This window comes from Acipenser ruthenus, chromosome 2, assembly GCF_902713425.1.
Source record: "Acipenser ruthenus chromosome 2, fAciRut3.2 maternal haplotype, whole genome shotgun sequence".
Taxonomy (NCBI): domain Eukaryota; kingdom Metazoa; phylum Chordata; class Actinopteri; order Acipenseriformes; family Acipenseridae; genus Acipenser; species Acipenser ruthenus.
Genome location: NC_081190.1, coordinates 109,857,236 through 109,882,135, shown reverse-complemented (window position 1 = coordinate 109,882,135; position 24,900 = coordinate 109,857,236). Strand labels below are relative to the sequence as shown.

General features: G+C 36.5%; 1 protein-coding gene across 1 annotated transcript in view; it reads right to left on the bottom strand.

Moving 5' to 3' along the window:
* Nucleotides 1-21,777, bottom strand: part of LOC117409022 (gamma-aminobutyric acid receptor subunit alpha-2-like) — a 74,326-nt gene extending 52,549 nt beyond the window's left edge. The window contains exons 1-3 of the mRNA XM_034014537.3: nucleotides 20,159-21,777; nucleotides 19,549-19,634; nucleotides 17,804-17,919 (exon numbers count right to left, since the gene is read on the bottom strand). Coding sequence (XP_033870428.1) covers nucleotides 17,804-17,919; nucleotides 19,549-19,628 — 196 coding nt within the window. The 5' untranslated portion in view covers nucleotides 19,629-19,634; nucleotides 20,159-21,777. The remainder of the gene's footprint in view (nucleotides 1-17,803; nucleotides 17,920-19,548; nucleotides 19,635-20,158) is intronic.
* Between the last annotated feature and the right edge of the window lie 3,123 nt (nucleotides 21,778-24,900).

The following is a 24,900-nucleotide window of genomic DNA, read 5'->3' as shown; positions in this document are numbered from 1 at the left end:
ATTTCGAGCCCTGCACTCCCCATTAAAACAAAAACTCCTAGGAATGCTACAATAATGTAGTTCCAAGAAATCCATGGTTGTGTTTTTTTTTGTTTGTTTTTTTTAATAAATTTAGTCGTTGCCAATTATTTTTATTATTTTCTCCCAATTTGGAATGGCCAATTATTTTTATTCTGCTCAGCTCACCGCTACCACCCCTGCATTGACTCGGGAGGGCGAAGACGAACACACGCTGTCCTCCGAAGCGTGTGCCGTCAGCTGACCGCTTTTTTTCACACTGCGGACTCACCATGCAGCCACCCAAGAGCTACAGCGTCGGAGGACAACACAGCTCTCGGGCAGCTTACAGGCAAGCCCGCAGGCGCCCGGCCAGACTACAGGAGTCGCTGGTGCGCGGTGGGCCGAGGACACCCTGGCCGACCTAACCCTCCCTCCCTCAGGGCGGCCAATTGAGCTCCGCCCCCTGGAAGCTCCTGTCCTTGGTCGGCAAAGGAATAGCCTGGACTCGAACTCGCGACGTCCAGACTATAGAGCGCATCCTGCACTCTACGCGGAGTGCCTTTACTGGATGCGCCACTTGGGAGCCCTCCATGGTTGTTTTGAAAAGGGATTTCTAGTACATTCTAGCACTGAATGATTGTATTCAGCACTATCAGATCTCATTTTGGAATCTAGGCCTACTTTTCATTCAAATCCAATGAAAGAATGACAGGGCAAATTGCACTGGTCTGAGTTCAGCTGTTTAATTGAGGTGTAAACAACACTACAGTGGGTATGGGTGTACTGTATGTAGTACATATACACAAACTGATACAACCTATGGACCTGACATTTCTCTCTTTACTAGTTCATAAAATGCATTTTAACATACAGTAAGAGACACCACACACAAAGCATAATTCCTGTATGCTTTTTAAGGAAATGTTTTAAAAGTAAAATCCTTGCACCCTAGTGTCCCTCGTAAAGAAACTTTAGAAGCTTGTCAAAAAGCACAAGATAATAGACTAGATAAATCAATACCAACAGAAGAGGTGCTGAACATGATCAACGTAGTTATAGAAAACAGTTATTTTACATTTGTTGATAAGAATTACAAACAAAACAATGGTACAGCAATATGATTTAAATTAGGAATGCATTTTGCCAGTACATACATGGGGAAATGGGAAGAACAATTACTTAGAAAATCGGAAAAAGAACCTTTAGAATACATTCGGTTTGTAGATTATATTTTGGAGGTTTGGACACATGGAGAAGAATCTCTTTTCCAGTTTCATAAAATGGCAAATGAAATAGACAGTACTATTAAGGTGGACCTTCGATGGACAAGAAAATAAATATAATTTTTAGATACCATAGTAAAACTTGAAGAAGGTTCAATTGAGACTGACCTCTTCTGTAAACCTACTGACGTGCACCAGTATTTACACATGTCCTCTGCACATCCGATACACACTAAAAGGGCAATCCCAAAGGAATACGAAGAATATGCTCAAAGAAATTATTAAAAACAAATCTTAAAAAAGAGGATACAAAGAAAGAATTAGAGACAAAGTTAAGAAAAGTGGATAAACTAAAAATAGATGATCTACTAGATTATAAAAATAGAGATAAAAAGGTCAAAAGAGTCCCATTAGTAATGACTTACTCTAACCTGTTGCCCAATATTTCTAAGATAGTTTGGGAACACTTGCAGATTCTACATAATTCAGAAAAATTGAAAAAAATATTTCTTAAGGCCCCAGTTGTAGCATTCAAAAGAGAAGCTAATTTAGGTCATATTTTAGTTCACAGTAAAGCTAAAAGAATAATTGACAGAATAGATTCTACAAATACCACTAGTACATGTAAAGTGTGTAAATACATGGACAAAAGTAAAAATATAATTAAACACATATTCACTAAAAACTAATACCTACTGTAAAAACAGCAATGTTGTTATGGAATAGCCTGTGAAAAATGTGATGAAATAAAATATGTTGGAGAGACTGGAACAACTTTATATAAAATAATTCAGAACCACCTTTCGTTAATTAGAAAAAAAATAAAATAATGAACCAATAGTACAGCACTTCACCAGTCAAGGACATGACATAAATAATGTAAAGTGTGTATTATTAGAACAGCTAAAATTAGACAATGCGACATATAGAAGAATAAAAGAAAGTAAATGGATAAATAGACTGAACACGATTATGCCAGTGGGACTCAACAGAAAAGAATGAACTAATTAACTCCAATAAATATATAACATTTAAATAAATAAATAAACAAAATTCATTCAAAAGTTGTGCATGCTGATGTGCTGGGGAGGCCAAATCAAGGCTGATCCTCATAGCCAGCATTGCATGATAATATAAATATACGTTTATATAGAATAATGTTAATTAGTATTAAAAACAAGTACCTTTCAAGTTAAGGTGAGTGAAAGCAATAAATTCAAAAACAAATGGGTTGTAGAGAGATATGCAAATAAAGCATTACAAGAGCCAATCAAATCGCGTGAAAGTTGCCTAACGGCTTCTACATTCACAGCGTTTTAAAAGTCAAAATACAGTAGCTGCATACATTATATATATATATATATACCTCCAATGTTTTGATTCAAACACTTGAGAAAGATATGTACAACATATCGAAACATTGGGCAGCTGGCTCTTTGGTCTAAGTTCACTATAACGAACCCTTCTTATAACGAACCCCCTTTATTTAATAATCCAAGCAGCAAGAACCGTTTTGTTTTTTTTTAATGGAAATTAGCCCTATTAGAACAATCATTTTTACACTGAACTTTCTCCAGTGTGGATGAGTTATTCCCTCAGTGAAAACAAAGACCTTGGTAGGCTAATTCAAAGATAAGGCCGATTCATAGATAACCTATTGAGGTGTTGCACATGACGTCATGGGGTTCACTTCTGCCATTTTGACGCTCAAGCGAGTGTCGGTCATAGCCTGCAGCAATCAGAGAATACAGTAGTACGACAGTTCAGTTAGAGAGACTATATTTATTTTTAATATGGTGGAGACTTGTTGTGCAGTTGGATGCTCATATAGAAGAGGGAGGGAGGAGTTTCTTTTTACTGAATTCCAGTCAAAGATGAATGTCGTAAGAAGTGGTTATCGGCAATAAGAAGAAAAGATTGGACAGCAACTCAGCACACACGACTGTGTAGTGAGCACTTCACCTTTGGTAAGTCGCAATTATCCTACAGTCTGAAAAAACTTCTTAAACTAAAAGTGTGTTGATTGACAATAATGTAGGCTATGGTATTGATATATCTAATAATCATGCATATGTCGAATATAATATTGAACAAAGTTGAATAGGGTTACCACCTTTAAAATGCATAATTTTACTGTGGACACACTGAAAAATTAGAACATAAGAACATAAGAAAGTTTACAAACGAGAGGAGGCCATTCGGCCCATCTTGCTCGTTTGGTTGTTAGTAGCTTATTGATCCCAGAATCTCATGAAGCAGCTTCTTGAAGGATCCCAGGGTGTCAGCTTCAACAACATTACTAGGGAGTTGGTTCCAGACCCTCACAATTCTCTGTGTAAAACTGTGCCTCCTATTCTGAATGCCCCTTTATCTAATCTCCATTTGTGACCCCTGGTCCTTGTTTCTTTTTTCAGGTTGAAAAAGTACCCTGGGTCGACATTGTCAATACCTTTTAGAATTTTGAATGCTTGAATCAGATCGGCACGTAGTCTTCTTTGTTCAAGACTGAATAGATTCAATTATTTTAGCCTGTCTGCTAAAAGAATTTAATTGTACAACAGATGTTTGTTTTGTCAGTACATTTTGCCAGTCAGTCTTTGTACTCCGTTGTACTTTGCCGTCATTATAATACACGATTTCTGAGATATTTATTGTTCGGGGCTGTACAAGCACTAGTACAATTGCTTGCGTGTTGGGGGCACACACACAGCTGCTGTATCTTCAGCAGTTTTGATTGCTTAAACTGGATAAGTGGCAATACTGCAGCAATTATATTGAGCTTAGAAAAATCTATCATAGAAAAAAATAAATCCTGTAGATTGAAGATCTGAAGATGTTTTACCGGCAACCTGCAAATGTAAAAAAAAAACAAAAAAACGACCAGGTGGCAACCCTAGTAATGTGTAGTAATGCCCTCGCATGCTGTCACTTAAGGAAACAGTTACTGACACTTGTCAACATTGGCAGAGGGTAGACGGTAATTTATGAGGACAATAATTTTGCAATTTTTCAGGCTAGTCAGTGAAATAGCATAATATGGCAATTATATTTCAATTAATATACAGTATACTTTTATGCATTTTCAGATTCATTCATTTATTTTGCAATTTAATATCTTGACGGGTGCAAAGAGTGACTACACATATATGTCACCAAACTGTAAACGGCATTTTTCAGCAGTGCATCACACGCACAGATAACTGCTATTTTATTATAATACCTGTCGAATTCCAGTTTCGTGAGGTGTCTGGTATGTTCAGTTCGTTTAATTGTATCCCGAGACATCGTACTTGTACTGCATTTGCCTTGTTTATTTGGATTAATTTCTTTAAATTCACACTCGTACTGAACTTGTATGGTAGTTTTGACAGCTTTGCGGCAATGTTAGACAATCAAATGGCAGACTCCCTGGGTCACGTGATTGCAAAGCCTCTATTGTAGTGCGAATCCTGTATGAGGTATACAACTGTTGCCATCTTCACACAAATTGCAACCATGGCAACAGGCATGAGGAGGTAACAAGATTGAAACAGTGTGTAGTGAGAAAAGTATGAAAAATATGAAGCAATCTATGCTGGATATGTTTTTCAAGAGAAACGGCACATAATTTACTGTTTTCTTTTAACCCTTTGCTGCCGACGTGCTCTAATTTCGATACTATGATGTTGATTACAAAATGCATCATATCTCAGCTAACAATCACAAAATAAAAAAAATAAATTGGCGCTTAAAATAAAAATGGACCCTGTATTGATTTGGGTTTGTTTTTCATATATTTCCATGGCATTCATTTTGAAGGAGTCATTTTGGCTCCATTTGGAATCCAATGTCAATCTAATAATTAATTTTAATAATGCTGGTTTCTGTATTTTTAAAGCAATCTGAGATTGATTATTGGAAAACACTTTTTAGCGTTTTTTACATAACCGGTTACTGTGCAATTAAAGTAATTGTGATTGAATATTTTTTTAATCTAAACAGTTCTAACTTTGGCATGTATCACCCTACCACAATTTCTTTGGTCGGTTGCAACACAAAGAACAACACTTGATTCCTGTAAACAAAAATCAAACCATATAAATGGGCCATAACACTTACATTGGACTCTTGCTGTCGTTTTAAACAGCATCTTTACTGGAGTTTTTCTGGTCGGGTGTTATTTTTTAATTAGACTTAATGCTGACCCTCAAACTACAACCTGTAACCCTTTATTCTAGTATATGACAGATAAACAAGTCCACAGCAGGGTTCGACATTAGCCATGGCCCAGCAGCCTGGGCCGCTAGAGATTGCAGTTTGGCCTGTAGTTATGTAGCACCACAGGCCAGACTAGTATAATATATAGTAAATTGCATATGGCTTCTGTTTCTTGAACCCAGGAAAATGGGCCAGTGTGCCAAAAAGCTGAAAAAATGAATTTACAAACACACTGGTTTGCCCATTTTTTAAAACATAATTACACCCCCTCCCCCTCCGATAACACGATAACTGAACTAATCAGAATGTTCCTGTCATATTTGTTGTACAGTCAGAATCTGAGACTACGTACCGACGTGATGCTGCTAAGACTCATTCCCTCCACATGGCAACTCTTTTACAATTTGGGTTTTCTGCAACTGAGCAACTGCACTAATAAGCCAAAAGGAAGGCGCTGAAATCAGTAATTTAGTGTCATGTTCTGCCTTGTTTCCTTCAGTTTGCCAGATTGCAGATAAAACTATTAGCTTTTTTGGTGCCAATTCAACATTTCGTTTACATCAAATCCAGTCTCACAACAAAGCAGTGCTGTGACCCCAGTGAAAAATCCACAAGGTGAAGCAATGCGTACCCAGATATGCCGCATGGAAGCTGGGCAACAGGATTGAATTGTCATGCTTTTTGATTTGGGATGCTTACTATGAGGTCAGGTCAGAAATTTCATTCACAGTCTTTCCGGAACTCGTTGGTGTCAGCAGTAACATTGGTGCTGACTTGGGAAAAGGATTGTTATTATTTTTATTATGATTATTGTTTTAATAATGTTTACTATAAGGATTATTATGATTCAGTTAACCTTTTAGCGTTTCTCTGACTATATGGTAACGGCTTGGTTGCAGTTTTGCTCATGAAAAAACGAGTATCATTTGTACACGTACATTTTGAAATATGTGCATATTAAATGACTGAAATAATAGTACTGTATATTGAAAGGCTTAGCGTAGCCACTTTTTTCTTTCTTTTGAGCCGTGGGCTCTCTTTGGTTACCGTACACAGAGTTAGAAACATAAAGAAATTAAAAACCAATGAGAATATATATATATATATTATATATATATATATATATATATATATATATATATATATATATATATATATAGATACAGACGTGCTCAAATTTGTTGGTACCCCTCCACAAAAAACGAAGAATGCACAATTTTCTCTGAAATAACTTGAAACTGACAAAAGTAATTGGCATCCACCATTGTTTATTCCATGTTTAATAGAAATCAGACTTTGCTTTTGATTTTTTATTCAACATAATATTGTAAATAATAAAACAAATGAAAATGGCATGGACAAAAATGATGGGACCGCTAACCTAATATTTTGTTGCACAACCTTTAGAGGCAATCACTGCAATCAAACGTTTTCTGTAGCTCTCAATGAGACTTCTGCACCTGTTAACAGGTAGTTTGGCCCACTCTTCCTGAGCAAACTGCTCCAGCTGTCTCACGTTTGATGGGTGCCTTCTCCAGACTGCAAGTTTCAGCTCTTTCCATAGATGTTCGATAGGATTCAGATCAGGACTCATAGAAGGCCACTTCAGAATAGTCCAATGTTTTGTTTTTATCCATTCTTGGGTGCTTTTAGCTGTGTGTTTTGGGTCATTATCCTGTTGGAGGACCCATGACCTGCGACTGAGACAGAGCTTTCTGACACTGGGCAGTACGTTTCGCTCCAGAATGCCTTGATAGTCTTGAGATTTCATTGTGCCCTGCACAGATTCAAGGCACCCTGTGCCAGGCACAGCAAAGCAGCCCCAAAACATAACCGAGCCTCCTCCATGTTTCACTGTAGGTATGGTGTTCTTTTCTTTGAAATCTTCATTTCTTCGTCTGTGAACATAGAGCTGATGTGACTTGCCAAAAAGCTCCAGTTTTGACTCATCTCTCCAAAGGACATTCTCCCAGAAGGATTGTGGCCTGTCAATATGCAATAGCAAATTCCAGTCTGGCTTTTTTATGTTTTTCTGTCAAAAGTGGAGTCCTCCTGGGTCTTCTTCCATGGAGCCCACTTTCACTCAAAAAGCGACGGATGGTGCGATGAGAAACTGACGTACCTTCACCTTGGAGTTCAGCTTGTATCTCTTTGGCAGTTATCCTTGGTTCTTTTTCTACCATTCGCACTATCCTTCTGTTCAATCTGGGGTCGATTTTCCTCTTGCGGCCGCGCCCAGGGAGGTTGGCTACAGTTCCATGGACCTTAAACTTCTTAATAATATTTGCAACTGTTGTCACAGGAACATCAAGCTGCTTGGAGATGGTCTTGTAGCCTTTACCTTTACCATGCTTGTCTATTATTTTCTTTCTGATCTCCTCAGACAACTCTCTCCTTTGCTTTCTCTGGTCCATGTTCAGTGTGGTGCACACAATGATACCAAACAGCACAGTGACTACTTTTCTCCATTTAAATAGGCTGAATGACTGATTACAAGATTGGAGACATGTGTGATACTAATTAAAGAAACTAATTAGTTTGAAATATCACTATAATCCAATTATTTGTTATCTTTTCTAAGGGGTACCAACAAATGTGTCCAGGCCATTTTAGAATATCTTTGTAGAATAAGCAATAATTCATCTCTTTTCACAGCTTCTTTGCTTTATTCTATGACATACCAAAGGCATGCAAGTATACATGATAAAATAGCTTTTAATTTCATCACTTTTCAGGAGGAATGAAGCATTATTTCAATGAGCTGTAAGGGTACCAACAAATTTGAGCACGTCTGTATATATATATATGTATATATATATATATATATATATATATATATATATATATATATATATATATATATATATATATATATACAGTATGTATGTATTGGGCCAGATAAAATTGTATCCGGGCCAGTTTAAAAACTAGCTCAGTGGCCCAAGGGGCCAGTAGTTAAAAATCTAAACGTAGAGCCCTGCACATGTAGTATCTTCTTGAGGCTCCCCATTCATCAGACCATTGACTCTGCACAATAATCACCTCACCCCCCTTAGAGGATAGTGCAATACAATTCAATTTATCTTCCTCCTGAGCTGGTATCCACCTGGTTGCCTGGTTAAAATGGGAAGCGCTGGAAGTGGACCTGTCCCCGAATGACACTACGATAGATAATTCAACTCAGTGCCCTCGGGGAATAATGTCCCAAGCATACTCATAACCTGCTGAGCCAACACAGCAACCTTAGTAATTGCTCTTGTGTGACACAAGATGCATTATTTTAATGGTTGATGTGGCACTGTATAACCATGGGTCCCTTTACATCATGTTTACATTAGTTAGTAAGTGAGAAATACAGATGCATTATTTAATGGCAGTTTCAAGCTTCTACAAACATCACTACAGCTTGGCATTTTTTATTGGCTTGAGACAGTGGCCTAGCTCTTCTGTACTACAGTCTCTATAACATTACCATTGATTATTTCATGTCCCAAGGGGCAGTATTGTGACATCACATCCCACTTCAGAAATCAATTTTAGTTTAGTATTCACCGCACGTTTTTGTTTCTCACACAAACTGTTTGTACACCAGTGTTGAACAGATGTTAATCCCTCTGTATTAATGCCTGCTAGGCATGTATTAATTACCTTGGAGCTGGATTATAAGCAAGCAGTCTAGGTATTTACCAACAAACTAATAAAAAAACATAAAGCCCGCCCCCCCCAAAAAATATACTGTATGACCTGATTTTTGCTTGCAAAGCTCTCCTTCTTCTTGTGACCTGAGGATTGAATGCTTTCTTTTCCTTAATAAACATGTTAAATATTTGAAGTGCTCATGCAGCGTCTCTGCAAATTTCAACATTACAGCTACTAAAAGGATACATTACATCACATCTGTTTTTCTTAATGTTCTCAATACAAAAATTATTTAACTGCAATTGCAATTGCTATTCATTTGCCATTATCAGCAAAGTTACATTATATTTTTGAGTAGTTTATTTTTGGTTGTTGGTTATAAGTCACAGAGCTGTGGTAAAACGGAATGGAGAAAAGCTACTGCATTAAAGCAACTAGACCCCAGTTGACCAAACACTAAATTAAAGATCAGATGCTGTAATTAGGGCTTCTGTTTTTTGCTTTGTATTATTTTCATTTTTTGACGCTTATTTTTAGCTATTTTCGTGTTTTATGTAAATCGTATTTTTTTCGGGGCTTTTGCTTTTTATATACTGTATGAAATGATTGTTTTCAGTTACTTTCTAAAATGCTTGGGCATTTTTTTCTGTCACAATATGTATAGTAACTTGACAGTACTTGCACACTTAAGTTGTACCTTCTTTCCTTTGCTGTCTTCCAAAACGAAATCCTTATGGTCACAGGCATGTTCTTCTGGGGTTTTTGTGTGTCTAGGCATTTTTTTTTTTACATTTCGCCACAATTTGTGATTCTGTTTTATTCTATCTAACTGTAATATAGCTTTAAATCCCGCAAACAAGCCTTCTAACTGTAATCTTGTTTTAAATCTGACAAGCGGAGTCTCCATTAGAAATGTAGGAATTTGCTGCCACTCAGTAGTTGGGGTGGGTTTAAAGTATTCAGAACTAATCCATGATCGATACAAGTCAGGAAGGGGGGACATTGCCCAACTGCACTGGGAAAGATAGTTTGTTTTAATTTTTTTTTTTTTAAATGGGAAAGGGATAAAGTCAACGTTAATTGATTAACCATTTGCAGTGTTTTTCCAGTGTTTATTGGCGATACACCGGTTTCATTTTTTTTGTATTGTGGGTAATAATTATACTATAGAGATTGTTCTTTCTGGTTGCTATTTCACCAGAAGGCATATTGTAGGTCCTTACAAGGAAGTATGTTAATTATGGGATTCCCTCAGAAGACAGCCACATGCACCAGTGGATGATGTCAGAACCACTTTCTCGTGTTTTTTATTCCTCACATTCATGTTATTTCTTGTAGTGCATGTCAAAATTAAATGAATGCAAATGCATTTCCACCCCCTGGCAGTGATTTAAAGTTTGTATCAATAACGTCACGGTGTATAAGTTTTCCATCAATGAAACTATCATCTCTGAAATGGTTAACTGTCTGAGAAATTTGCTTGCTAATGACCTCATGGCATCACATAGAAATGGAAAATGAAAGATTTCTCCCATGTAAGTCTTACAAGGCATGTCGCAGAATGGTATCTTGGATCATTTTGAATACCTTGCTGCCACAAAACTGGATATCAGGAGTTACTACTTCTATCCAATTCACTCACGACAAACTGACTGTCAAAAGCACTGCTTTACTTCAGAACATCTGGGGAAGGCATTACGAAAGCATTATAAAAGCATGACACCGGGTGAAAAGAAGGAGATCCAACAACATGCAAGACAAAATGACATGGCAACTCCAAATACAATTGTATCCGGGCCAGTTTAAACACTAGCTCAGTGGCCCAAGGGGCCAGTAGTTAAAAATCTAAACGTAGAGCCCTGCACATGTAGTATCTTCTTGAGGCTCCCCATTCATCAGACCATTGACTCTGCACAATAATCACCTTACCCCCCTTAGAGGATAGTGCAATACAATTCATTTTATCTTCCTCCTGAGCTGGTATCCACCTGGTTGCCTGGTTAAAATGGGAAGCGCTGGAAGTGGACCTGTCCCCGAATGACACTACGATAGATAATTCAACTCAGTGCCCTCGGGGAATAATGTCCCAAGCATACTCATAACCTGCTGAGCCAACACAGCAACCTTAGTAATTGCTCTTGTGTGACACAAGATACATTATTTTAATGGGTGATGTGGCACTATATAACCATGGGGCCTTTATATCATGTTTACAGTAATTAGTAAGTGTGAAATACAGATGCATTATTTAATGGCAGTTTCAAGCTTCTACAAACATCGCTAAAATCAGACTAACCATAAGTACTGTAAAATGTGTGATGGAGATCAATCAGAATGTACATATGAAAATGCTTTGACAATAAAAAAAAGTAATAAAAAACTATTAAATTGATTAGGTGTAGACAATTAAAACAGACCTCAGAAACAGACATGATCTAACAATTAAAGCAAATTGGCAATTGGGCATTTAATAGCGTATTGGCCACATGGCATATAAAATGGGTTAATGCATACAAAGAGATAGTTCTGCCATATACTGGGTTGTGACTTTGTTGTTGCACATTGGTGCATGAGATACAATCATTGAAACACAACATGGTTTATTTAAACATGTAACAAGTGATATCAATAAGTATCAATAAAGTGTCATAATAATAATATAATTTAGCAGGGATTATTTTACATTTTTAGAAATTCACATGTTCAGTTATATGTATGGGAGATAGTAGGACAAGCTTCTAACTGGAGAATGTCATTTTCTCATTACAAAATACACATTTGCAACATGCCTTGTCTTGAGGCTTCTTTTCAAGAAAATGATTGAGGTAAATCTGATAAATGTTTCAAAACTTTGTAATGTTTATGATGGGAAACTTGATTATGTTTTAACTCTTTGGGGAAAAGACAGGACAGGGCAAGTCTGCATGATCCGTGTAATAATACCAGTAGCACATACAAAAAGTAAATCTGCATCCCTGCAATTAAAAACCTGTCTCATGAAGACAACACCCCCAGAAAACTGTAAAGGAAGGACCTGAGCCACTTTACCCACTAGACAAATATATACAAAGCAGCAATCCGAAAACAACGTCAGTCTAAATTGCTACCTCAAATTAGTTCTTGTTTACGTTGGATTAAAATGCTTTACAAACAAAAGAACTAGTCCCTTATACAAAATCATTCTACCTATGCTGACTTAAAGTATGAAAGATATGACAGGTTTCAGAAGTTTTCAGACTCCTTGAGTATACATGTTCATAAAAGTATTTGGTATTAAACCAGACTGGTTATAACTTAGTAGTACAGGAAAGTGAGAAACCAGACTTTAAAGAAAGCATGTGGTTTTACAACAATCGAGGTCCACATGAGTTACACTTCCTTGTTATGCACATTGTCTAAGGTGACCAGACGTCCCGTTTTGGACGGGACAGTCCCACTTTTGGAACACTGGTCCCAGTGTTCCCAGAACCTTTCTTGGGACGCTCATTTCCTCCCTTTTTTACCCCCCAGAGCATTGTCGCGTCGGCAACAGAATATTGTATTTTCATACAGGCTGCTGTGTTACTACCATACCTAACTTATTACAGTACAATGACACTTGATGTGACAAAAGGGAAGGTTGAATGACCAGAAGCATTAAAAAGCAGCTGTACAGCTCTATGCAAATCTGGAGAATTACTGAAGAGTAAACATCCATATTTGCAACCAATCAGAGAATTGCAGGTGGGTTTATCCAGGTTGCTAAAATGAACTGGCGGCTATCCTCGTCTGAATCATCACTCTGACTGCCTGAAGAGGGTAGACTACTGTAGTCTAACAATAACGGCTCATACAGGTACCATTTGTATTGTGTTAGAATTATTCTCTTCATCCATGATATTTGTATATCTGCGTGCAAACGGCTTTGCTTTGCGTATAGGCGACAATTGCGTAAAAATCAACGCTGACATGTCACATCACCATGCGATGATTACAATGCAGTACACTGAAGCTTGTTGTGGTTTGAACACTTTGTGCATCAAAACTGACCATTAGCATTACAACAATGGGAGGGGATGTAAAATATGACTAGTATTTGGAAACATATTTTCTATTGAAATAAGTCTATATTCACTTCAGCTCAGTTCACCACAGGTACCTTCTAAGAAACGTATGTTAGTGAATAATAATAAAAATATATATATATTTCTTTAAGTATACATTTTATGTTGTTTTTAGTAATTATGAAATACAATAGTTTCAGGTCTCCAATTTAATTTCTTACAATTACAAAAAAAGAATCACGTCCTTGTTTCACTTTACCTTATTTCTTTAAAAAATATTTAAATAAGCTGTCTTAGAGGTAGGATAAATCTCTCTTTAATTTGGTGACCCCTTATTTTTTATTTCTGTGTTAAACCTGCAAAGTTTAAGAAAAAATAGAGACAATAGAGTATTCATATTTAAGATTAATGTTATCTGTTGCATAGGTGTGATAGCTATATAAGGTATTTTATAAGTATTTTACTTTATCACTGTTATTAGTTTAATAGAAGAAAAACAACACATTGATAAAAACATGTTTTTCCTTCAGCAAGAGGCAAATGGCAGGGATCAAATTACTGTGGGGCTAAGGGTGGGGGTCGATCCCTTTAAGTTTCTCCAAATAGTTTTATTTCCAGATTTCCTTTTCAACATGTTTTAAGCAGACAGACTTCACTTCAGCAGAAAGGAACCTGTTAAAAACGTGTCAATTGCATGATGACGTGCCCTGCCTTGTCGATGCAGTTTTTCAGTACCAATCAATGATAATGAGAAAGCGTCTCCTGGCAATCTGAAAGCTTCTCTGCGCATTTCACATGGGCTAATGCTTATATAAAGGAAGATTCAACAGTATTCTTTTTGTAAGTAAAGAAGTGACAACATTTCATTTGATCAGAAAAGGCATATGATTTAATCTTATTACAGCTTGATCCATGTCTCAGCCTATACTGTTGACTCAAAAAAGAATCAGCCAAGATCAGAAAAAATTAGCCTTTGTAAAATGCGTAGTTATCTAATTTAGATTGTCAGGAGACTTTCTCATGATCATTGATTGGTACTTAAAAATGGAATAGGCAGGAAATTTCATCATGCAATTAATACGTTTTTACCAGGTTGCTTTCTGTTTTAAGTGATACCTGTCAGCTTACAGCATGTTATAAAGGGGGAGTTTGTAAATACTACTTGGAAAAACTTAAAGGGTTTGCCTATGTGGATTACTATTTGCCATACTTAATAACTACTTCAGAAAGAAATTCCTGTTTCTGTAATCAGGACATCTTCGAAACAAAACTACCATGTCATATTAAATGTAAGAAATTAAATATTTTGAACAAAAAAAAGATTCTATGAAGTGACAATTTTAATAAATATTGAGATATGTAATGTTTTCATATAGGAAGGGCCTGGTTTGAAGACTAGACACTGGAGGATAGCATAGAGATAGAGCAAAAGGAGAAGATGTAGTTTTAGGCAGAAAAGGGACTAGATTTGCAGCAGTAATCAGCAATAATATAGAATTTCAGAATGTGATATTATTGAATTGCTGCTGTGTAATGTAATAACTATATAACTATACTTGTTGAGTAGAAATGAAATTACAGAGATTTATTCACAAAAAAAATATGATATTAGATCAACATTGCCAAAGTGAAAATTGAACGTTGGAAGTTATTCACAATGTTTCCATACTGTCCCAGTTTAAGGACTTAAAAATATGGTCGCCTTAACGCTGTGGCAAAACAGAAGGACAGGTACATGAAATGGACTAGAGACAGGTCTTTCCTCAGGAGTCTAAAGTTCATATCTGAAAATATTCTGATACCCTCTCACTTGTTGCCAGCTACAAACAGCACGCAACTACAACAAAGAACGCTTAGCAATTGAAGAGATTTGACACAAAAGAGGCCCTGGGTTAAAGAAACAGGATAGCTGATCACCACTATATGTATATTCAAGTCCTCGTTACATGTTTTAGAAAAAGATAAATCTCAATTGTCTATTGTATTTGATCTGTTAAACCCCCCTTTACTTATCTTTGTTGTGAAATTGTCTAGGAAAAAGTCAAACTTAATCACCCCCAGCCCACCCATACTTTAATGTAAACGTTCAATGTATTAGATCAATTGTGCAGGTTTCCAGAGACATTTAGCAGCTAAAAAAACTTCTTCCATGATAAAACATACCTCCATAAACAAACCTTCCCTCTAGGCAAAGACTGTGAAGTTACAAAGGGGCAGAGTTGTATGAAAAGATGGAAAATAACCTCAGTTTCAAATAAAAACTGTCCCCGGAGCTTCTAAAACATTTAAAAAACGGTCCCCTTGGTTGATGGTCGTAAACATTGACTACATCTCAAGGGCGTTTCTCTTTGAAGATAAAAAAAACACAAACTGACAGCACCTATTTATTTAGATAAGAATATAAATCAAAGCTGTACTATATACAATAACCACAAACCAACCAAACTGACAAACTGACTGACATAACCTATTTGGACAGATTAATCACAGATCTGTTTGGCTTTAAGATGACAATTCCAGGAACTTATTCAGTGTGCGTATCCTGCTAATATGTGTATCTAAATAATGAAAAAAAAACTCTAAGCCCACTAACATCTGATGTATACAATATAAAACAATGAAGAACAGTACCGGATTGGAAATCAATTCATTTTATTTTGCTATTGAGTGGCAACATGATTTCTTCAGAAAATGCCATTCCTAGTAGTAAATGCCAAGTAGAACAAGGTGCATGTTCTGCCTGTGCTGTATATCTTCCCTCTAACTCATCACTGCAAAACCTGTAGCTCTTTTAGCATTCAGCACCAAGGCCAGCACACTTGCTGTGGGCAATTTGCAGTCAGTGGGCTGCATCTATAAAGGTTGTTTGTATCATGGAGTTTGGGGACAAATACATTGGTTCCTTCTCTGCCATTTTCAAAAGTTGGATGTCGGGGTGTAAGGGATTGGGTGCTACTACGCAATGGGGGTTGGAAGTCATCCTTAACCATAGATATAATCCTTCATTGAATTGATATATTGTGAAGTGCAGCAAGCCACAAATAATTGTGCAGACATTTTCAAGAGAATACTGTATTGCAGTACACCTCCAGATCTGCCCAAACACATGAAACACATTGCAAGAGTCATCCAACTCTCCAAACATATTTAAATCTCCTCGGCTGTCTTTGCCATAAAGTAAAGCAATTGCTGCTGCCAAAACACCCTCTTATTAGGTGCGGGAGAGAATAGTAGCCTACACACACAATAATATAAGCCTGGTACATATATAGATCTGTATGTGCACAAATGCAAATAAATAAGGCATATAACATGTCAGCTATCAACCTATACAAATCAAAAATCAAAAAACCTAGAAGGCCTAGAAGTAACATTGTTAAAAGTAATAAACTACAAATATCCCTGGAGTTACACCACAATGGAGCAAGCGTAAGTAAATTAAACTAGTACTCAAATTATATTTGCGAACCATGAATATTAAATGAAGAGCTGACGGACATGAAAGTATCATTTTCATTGACTGCGACTGCACAACGGCAAAGAAAATACCAAACCCTAACCTCATTTATACATCTCCGTAACCTAAACGAAACACTTACTCTAAGTAACACGAAAACAGGTATTTATGAACAAACAAAAAAAACTGAATGTATACAGGATGTATTCTTGATTGTCCATCGAACAACCAGCAATATATGTAAGTCACCCTGGGTAAGGGCATCTGCTAAGAAATAAATAATAATATGAGGTATTTTAACCCTATTTTAAGGGAAAGATAGCAATAGAGTCAGCTCTTAGAATGCAATGTTAAAATACTATATTTTATATAATGAACTGTTAGGGAACCCTGTGAGTACACAGCTAGCCATGGTTCAGTGTAAAGGGGCCAATATATACTACACTGGTATTGAGTCATTGTGGGATACACTTACCCATATGGATCACACATGGTGAAAATTTCCAGTACAGCTGGAATATAAATGACCATGTGCCTATTAGTTGTGCTACATTCCTTATATATACACACAAAAATAGGTAATGGTGTGTGTTGAGTGGGAATCACAAATGGAAATGGTAATGTGTGATAATTATACAACCACAAGAATGTTTAAAGTCAGTTATGTATGAAAAAACGATTTTCCTGCATATGGCCAATTAGCATACAGACCATTGGCTGTAGTTTCTATCATGGAGAAACAGGGAAAATAATGAATGTGTCGCCTAAAGGGGCGATGTGTTGTATAAATAGGAAAAGGAAAATATGGAATGCAGTCGTAAGCAATAGACAAACACTGACTATGGATACGAGATGCAGTTTTTTGGTATTTTCCTGCATTGTGGCATTTACTTATTGCAAGCTTACTTTAGGCATTAAAACACCAGTACTAAAAAAAGGAACACTGTCATTTATAGACTCACATAAAAGATTGATATTGTATGTCTAAAAATGTGTAAATAAACAAAGGTTACTCCCAAATTCATTGTAAATAATATCTTAGAAACATTCTACTGTCCCATTCTTTTATTCACACATCCACATCTACTCCTGGTGTGTACCAGTAAAATAATAGAAGACTTATTTCATTAAATATTTCATTTTCCTAAAATAAAATATAATTAAATGCTGCCATATGTACAATATCCACTGTCTCTGAATAATGATGATTTTTATTTTTATTTATTTTTATTTTTTTTATTTACCTCCTAATCCAGGTCTAAGTCGATTATCATAGCCGTCCAGAAGCCTGTCAAGAATTCTTGTAAAGATGGTGATGTTATTTTTGGCTTCATCTTCCAGGGAGTTGGCCTCTCCTGATCTAAATGGAAATTGCACACATTAAAATGTATATTCTTTTTGGAATTCTGTGACACTGTGAATTCAATCACTTGACCTCAGAATCCATTACAGCAAACCAATCCATACACATCACCAGCACCCCCTTCAATCTCATACCTTATATTCCCCTCATTATTTTCACTGACATTTTATTAGAATTGTCTTTGAGAAACAAACCTTTCTTCCAAACTGAATTCTATTTTATGTGATAAAGATATATTCTGCTTACTTTAAAATATGTTTAACCCTAGATAGATGTTGCATGGTTCTTGCACAACCCACAGCACATTTTGCAGAGAAGAAAGTATTTCAATCTGGATTGAAAACATATGAGATGGATAGTTCCTATTGATTCCTTAGTTTCAAATTCTGTGAACACTCGTTTTAAATCCTCATTTTGAGGTAAGACTGATTAAGTCGAACACAATATTCAAAATACTAAGTCAAAAACGTTAGGCATTATCTAGCTGCGTCAGCCGCATACCAATCCAAAAAAATACAGGAACCTGTGTTCTGTTTTAATCATGGTAAATCAATATAAATAGTTTGTAAAAAAAAAAAAAAAACACACACTAATGCTAGATTAGAGATACGTGCACCTATTAAATATTCATTGTAAAACATAATGCATCATAATAATTTATTGTATCTGATATACATAAACGAGGAACACGTTTGCTAGTGTTTCAATGTATGATATTTGATTATAGTCATATTTAGCAGAAAAGTGGTCAACATAAATATCCAACTTGTAGAGAGCGTTTACGTGCCATTTGCTGTCAATGAAGCACAGACACAGAGAAAGCTGCCTCTGTAAATGCATTATCATTATCGTTATTGAAAAGCATCCCTATTCTTGACCTATATGGTAGAAAACAAATAGCAAACCCTCTAATTATATTGCTGAGTCTTATTTTCATCAGAGATTACATATTTAGACCCAGCCACTGCTTGATGAAGCATATAAACAAATGATTATAAAGTTGTAGTTTTATTTTGCAAATGTATTAACAGCAGAGCTTAAAAGAAGGCTTAGTCATCGAGTTCACATTTGCACCTGGTAGAGATTTAAAAAGTAAAGTGGGACATTCTGTTTTCTTTATTTATGGGGTTTCCACTTTAAGGCAATGTCTTGTGTTATGTTTTACGTCTTGATTTTACTAATAAACCCATGACGTTACATTCCAAACTATAGGCTATAGTGGTTTGTAAGATAAAGATGTACAACTGGATTTAATGTTTGGCTACCGTATGCAATCACTGTCTTTTTTTTCCCCCAAGAACGCATAAAGAAAACCGGGTATATGCGGATGTGCATTCCTTCATTATAAAGACCAGCAATGATTTTTCAGCAACGTGGAGTCAGATGCGGATGCCACGAAGTTGTATACCACTGTCACCACCTAGAGGATTTCAGTCCGAACATCGTTTTAATTATAGACACAACAGTAATGACAGCGCTCTGTATATCACTCCTATAAATGCAGCAATCTCCCTTTTCAGTGATTAAGGGGTTAGCACTGCACAATGCTTTAACTGTAGAGTTATAAAAGACATCTTAAAAACATATTTTTTACAAATAAAATACAAAAATAAACGATGCTCTTACCTTGCTTGCCAAAACATCATCAGCCAAAGGCAAATACATAAATATTCAAAAGCGTGCAGTTTCCTCTTCATAGCTGACATTTGTACCTACACAGTAGGAAATACATATGTAAGCAATGCACAGGCTAAATTTAACTTTTGCGTCAAATAAGTAAAGCATGGAGATCGGCATTAACTACCCGAAACTACCTTTTTAACATATACTGGACATAGTGCTCTTGCTAAACAAACCATATTTTAAAAGACTGACCTTTACACTGTTTGTTTTGTAATATATTAAGAATGCTTAATTATCATGTATTAAAACAGATCACGTATACGTGTGGCAAATTTCTTCGCTTTCCGTGTGGAATATGTGTCTCTGAATGATGCTATATAGAGCTAACTTTATATTAACTTGTAAGAGTGCATTTTTGAACGACAAAATAAGCAACTACACTTCAAGAAAGTATACATTATAGCACATGTCCGTTTATTTCTTGTGAAATTCCCATTTCATTTGCGATAGTAAATCATGAGTCCCATAGATTAAACTGCACCTACATCTTTTACATGGCCATGCATATTTAACGTGCTTCTTGAGCAAATGTTCAGTCACAGAAAATACTTACCTGAAAGGAAGAATTGCTATCCCTGGACTGATCTTCAGAAAGATGAAGACAATGGGAAAGTTGAGCCTAAGAGCACACTGCTGCAGGAAGATGTTGCTCAGTGTGGTTTAGCCGGTAAAACCCCTGTGAACGCGCAGGAGAAACCAGGGCGAGTTTGAATCAATCCCTAACACCGGGAAATCACTTGAACTGGCGGTAGTTTGCGCTCATCCCAGAGCATGTCAACGAGACTTCTCTGATCTTCCGTCAAATATCCACCTTTTTTTGTTCTTTTTCCACCTGCTGACATTCGGCTCCTAATTCACTGCAGCCTGAGACAGGGAAACACAAAACTACAAGAAAGAGGAGGAGCTCTGCAGGGTCCTAATGCCTGTTTTTATAGAGGGACACGCACAGACCTGAGAATCTACCAATCGAGGATTTCAGACAGAACCGAGGGATTTATTTTCCAATTTTCCTTTAATGGAGTATACAAATATAAATGATAACTTGAATTCGTTTAAAGTTAACTGTGTTCATGTATTATGCCACTGCACATGAGTGGCATTGTAGCCGGTTACACTACAGTACTGTGTTTAAAATGTAAATCATAGCCTATTTAATGTTATTCAATGATATGTTTCTTTGACGTAGTAGGCATGGATAGATAGATACAAACCCATTAATGTACAGTTAAACCTAAGTGTGTTTTTGCGGGCAAGCAGACATGCAGACTTTTTTCCTTTTTTTCTGTCATAAAAAACATTTGAGTATAGATCGAGTTATCATCTTAAAAAGATATGTGTAATTAGTACCTATCTTTTCATTTACCTAGCGAAGCTTCTCCGAGTGTAGGGTTTGATTACATTTAAAGTCAATTTCTTATTTAAAAAAAAAACATATATTTAATATCCTATGGAGCTTACTTTGCAAAAATAAGTTTTTGATGTCACCGTTGCTTCATGTTTATCCCAATAAAGAGTTCTGTATTCTTTAAGTGATACAATTTGCTTTTATTCATTTTAAATTATTTTAATCTCGTAACCATTACACTTGAAATATTATGTCTGATATATTTCACAGTATTTTATAAATAATCGAATGCAAACCTTCTCAGAATTGCGAATCATTAATATGCATTTTTACCCACTGACAAACGTCTAATTGAAATTCGCAGAGATGACAATGTCTTTTCCTAATAATCCTCGGGGGAAAAATACAGCAAATAAACAAAACACGAGGTTGGATTAATGTGTTGGAAACCTTTTTTTTCTTAAAACACAAATACCATTTAGTAAACGCAAGCATTTATTTATCCGAACTGATTTAAAAGGTGAGTTCCCTTCTCAAAAGCATCACCGTAAGCAGTAGGCCTACGCTGGAGATCAAAAAGAAAAACAAGTGTTTAAATATATAAATCCATAATGAATATATAACGCCAGCAGTAGCCTGTGTATTAATTCTCACGATGATTCCCTACAGCTGCTCTGTAAGCTTAAACGCTGAAATTACATTCACCGGGTGTTTTTGTTGGCATTCTTGATTTTTGTGATGTAGTTGAAAGCTTTATGGGTAAAACGCAACAGACATATCCACAATCATGCTTTCAGTCCTTTTCCTGAAATGCATTATCTAAAGTAGTTTCTCGGTCTCAAGCATATTGCCACATAAACAGTTCACTGCTGCACTGAGAGCTATTTAAAATGAAATGAACAGATATTGTGCGAGTCTGCCAGTCAAGCGCGAGCGTTGCTTATTGGGAGCTTCCTCTTCAGCACGACTCAAGTTAGTGTAAAGATTCGTCTTTTAAAGTAATAGACTACAGAGATGTAAATTATTGAACACAATAACGTATTCTTTAAATTCTTAGTGGATTAGTTCCTATATATATATATCACACACACACTGACACACACACACACACTCACACACTGACACAATCTCACACACACATAGACACACACACACACACACATACTGACACACACTGACACGCACACACACTCACACACACACACACACTCACACACACTCACACACACACACACACACACACTGACACACACACACACACACTCACACACACACACACACTCACACACACACACATACTCACACACTGACACAATCTCACACACACATAGACACACACACACACATACTCACACACTGACACAATCTCACACACACATAGATACACACACATACTGACACACTGACACGTGCGCGCACACACACACACACACACACACACACACACACACTCACACACACTCACACACACACACATAGACAGTCACACACACACACACATAGACACACACACACTGACACAATCTCACACACACATAGACACACACACACACACAAACTCACACACACTCACATACACACTCACACACATACGCACACACACATACTCACACACACACACACACTCACACACACACTCTCTCACACACACACACACACAAACTCACACACACTCACATACACACTCACACACACACACACACACACACAATGAAACTTCAACCCTGCGGAATAAGATACCTGATACAATGAAACTTCGACCCTGTGGAGTAACATACCTGATACAATGAAACTTCAACCCTGTGGAGTAACATACCTGATACAATGAAACTTCGACCCTGTGGAGTAACATACCTGATACAATGAAAATTCGACCCTGTGGAGTAACATAACTGATACAATGATGGAATCCCTGCAAGCATGACAAATTGAGAAAAAAGTATTTCTGCTAGATAATGTAGAAGGCCCTTCATATTACACATTATGAAAATGTACGCAATTAAATGGACTTCATAGAATAAATGTCAAATATAAATAAGGTTGCTGGTTTTAGTATTATATTGTTGTCTGCTATGTGGATTAAATCTTATCTTGACAATAAAATTCCATACACGTAACAGCCCTGAGATTCTGTTTATTATATTTGAATGCAGTGTTAATTATACATATACATATGTTTATTGCAGGTTAGTCTTTTTTAAATACCCCAGGATGGAAATGTGCCCTCCTTCCCCCTTTCCTTTCATTCTTATCTTGTGGTGACTCACCCCTCCCTCTCCACGAGAAAAAGTGGTTTGTCCTCATTTCAGATATACTGTATACAATTAATGAGCTAGACCTCCCGCAGTAGGACCATGGACTATAGGTTGTTCATTTTAACCCAGTACAAGGATATTAAGTAAATATCTGAATTATTATCATTTAAAGTTAAGAGCCTTTGCCTTACCAATGGCCCAGGAATTGTGGCTACAAATTATGCTGGACCAAATGGTGGTTCACCCAAATCACAAATGGACCTGTTTGCACATACCTCTACTATTATATAAGGACAATGGAGTACAATTTTCACCTACAGCACATCATGATACCCTTCAATATGTGACCATGCAGTCCAACCATGGTAGGGTAATATTTCTCCTTCAAAACTCCTAAGAATGGTCACCTTAGTTAACATCTTTCCTTAAATACAAAAAATGTGTTTCATTGCATCAAAGCATGTTTTTAATTTTTAATATTATTTATTTCTTAGCAGATGCCTTATCCAGGGCGACTTACAATTGTTACAAGATATCACTTTTTTTTTTTTTACATACAATTACATAATTTTTTTACACATTATTTTTACATACAATTACCCATTTATACAGTTGGGTTTTTACTGGAGCAATCTAGGTAAAGTACCTTGCTCAAGGGTACAGCAGCAGTGTCTACCACCTGGGATTGAACCCATGACCCTCCGGTCAAGAGTCCAGAGCCCTAATCACTATTCCACACTGCTGCCCACATAATAATACAACATACGTATTTTAACAGCTCAGCGGGTGACTCGGCGGGTAAAAGTCATTATTTGTTTATTTAGCAGACGCCTTTATCCAAGGTGACTTACAGAGACTAGGGTGTGTGAACTATGCATCAGCTGCAGAGTCACTTACAACTACATCTCACCCGAAAGACGGAGCACAAGGAGATTAAGTGACTTGCTCAGGGTCACACAATGAGTCAGTGGCTGAGGTGGGATTTGAACCGGGGACCTCCTGGTTACAAGCCCTTTTCTTTAACCACTGGACCACACAGCCTCCTAAAAGTTCCAGTCTGGCTCTGGGGCTGTTTAAGAAAAGCTACTATGGATTTTTAGTGTCCTGTGTTCATTTCTTTTCTTTAGTATTAGTATGCACTTCAGATAATAAAAAAATAACGGTTTGAAATACAGCAACTGAATGACGTTGACATAGTCGATTTTCATTGGTTAATTTGCCTTGCTACGGTGCATACAGCACTACTCCACACTGCTGCCCCTATATATGTATATACTATCAGTTCAGTGCAGTGATTGCTTTGTCACACTGCTTTAATTAAATTATTTAAACGAAGTTCTGCGATCATCAATTACTGGCAGAAATATTTACACACCATGCATCAAGATTTGCATCATTACACAAGGATCTGTCCGTTCCTTTTGAAAAATTAGTAATTTAGCAGACAGGGCATAATCCAGACCTGAATTCAAAATATCTCAGGGCTGTTATGTGTATGGGTTTTTATTGTCAAGATAAGTTGTAAAATTAACATTGTATTGAACCTTTCAGAGAGATGACATCTAAAAGCTGATTTAATCCACATAGTATACAACAATAACTGAAATTTTATTTGGCGAGCTGTGTTTTCAATTAAGGTAGCTTAATGCAGTTAACAATTCATCTTTCTGTTCACAGATGTGTTATTAAATATGT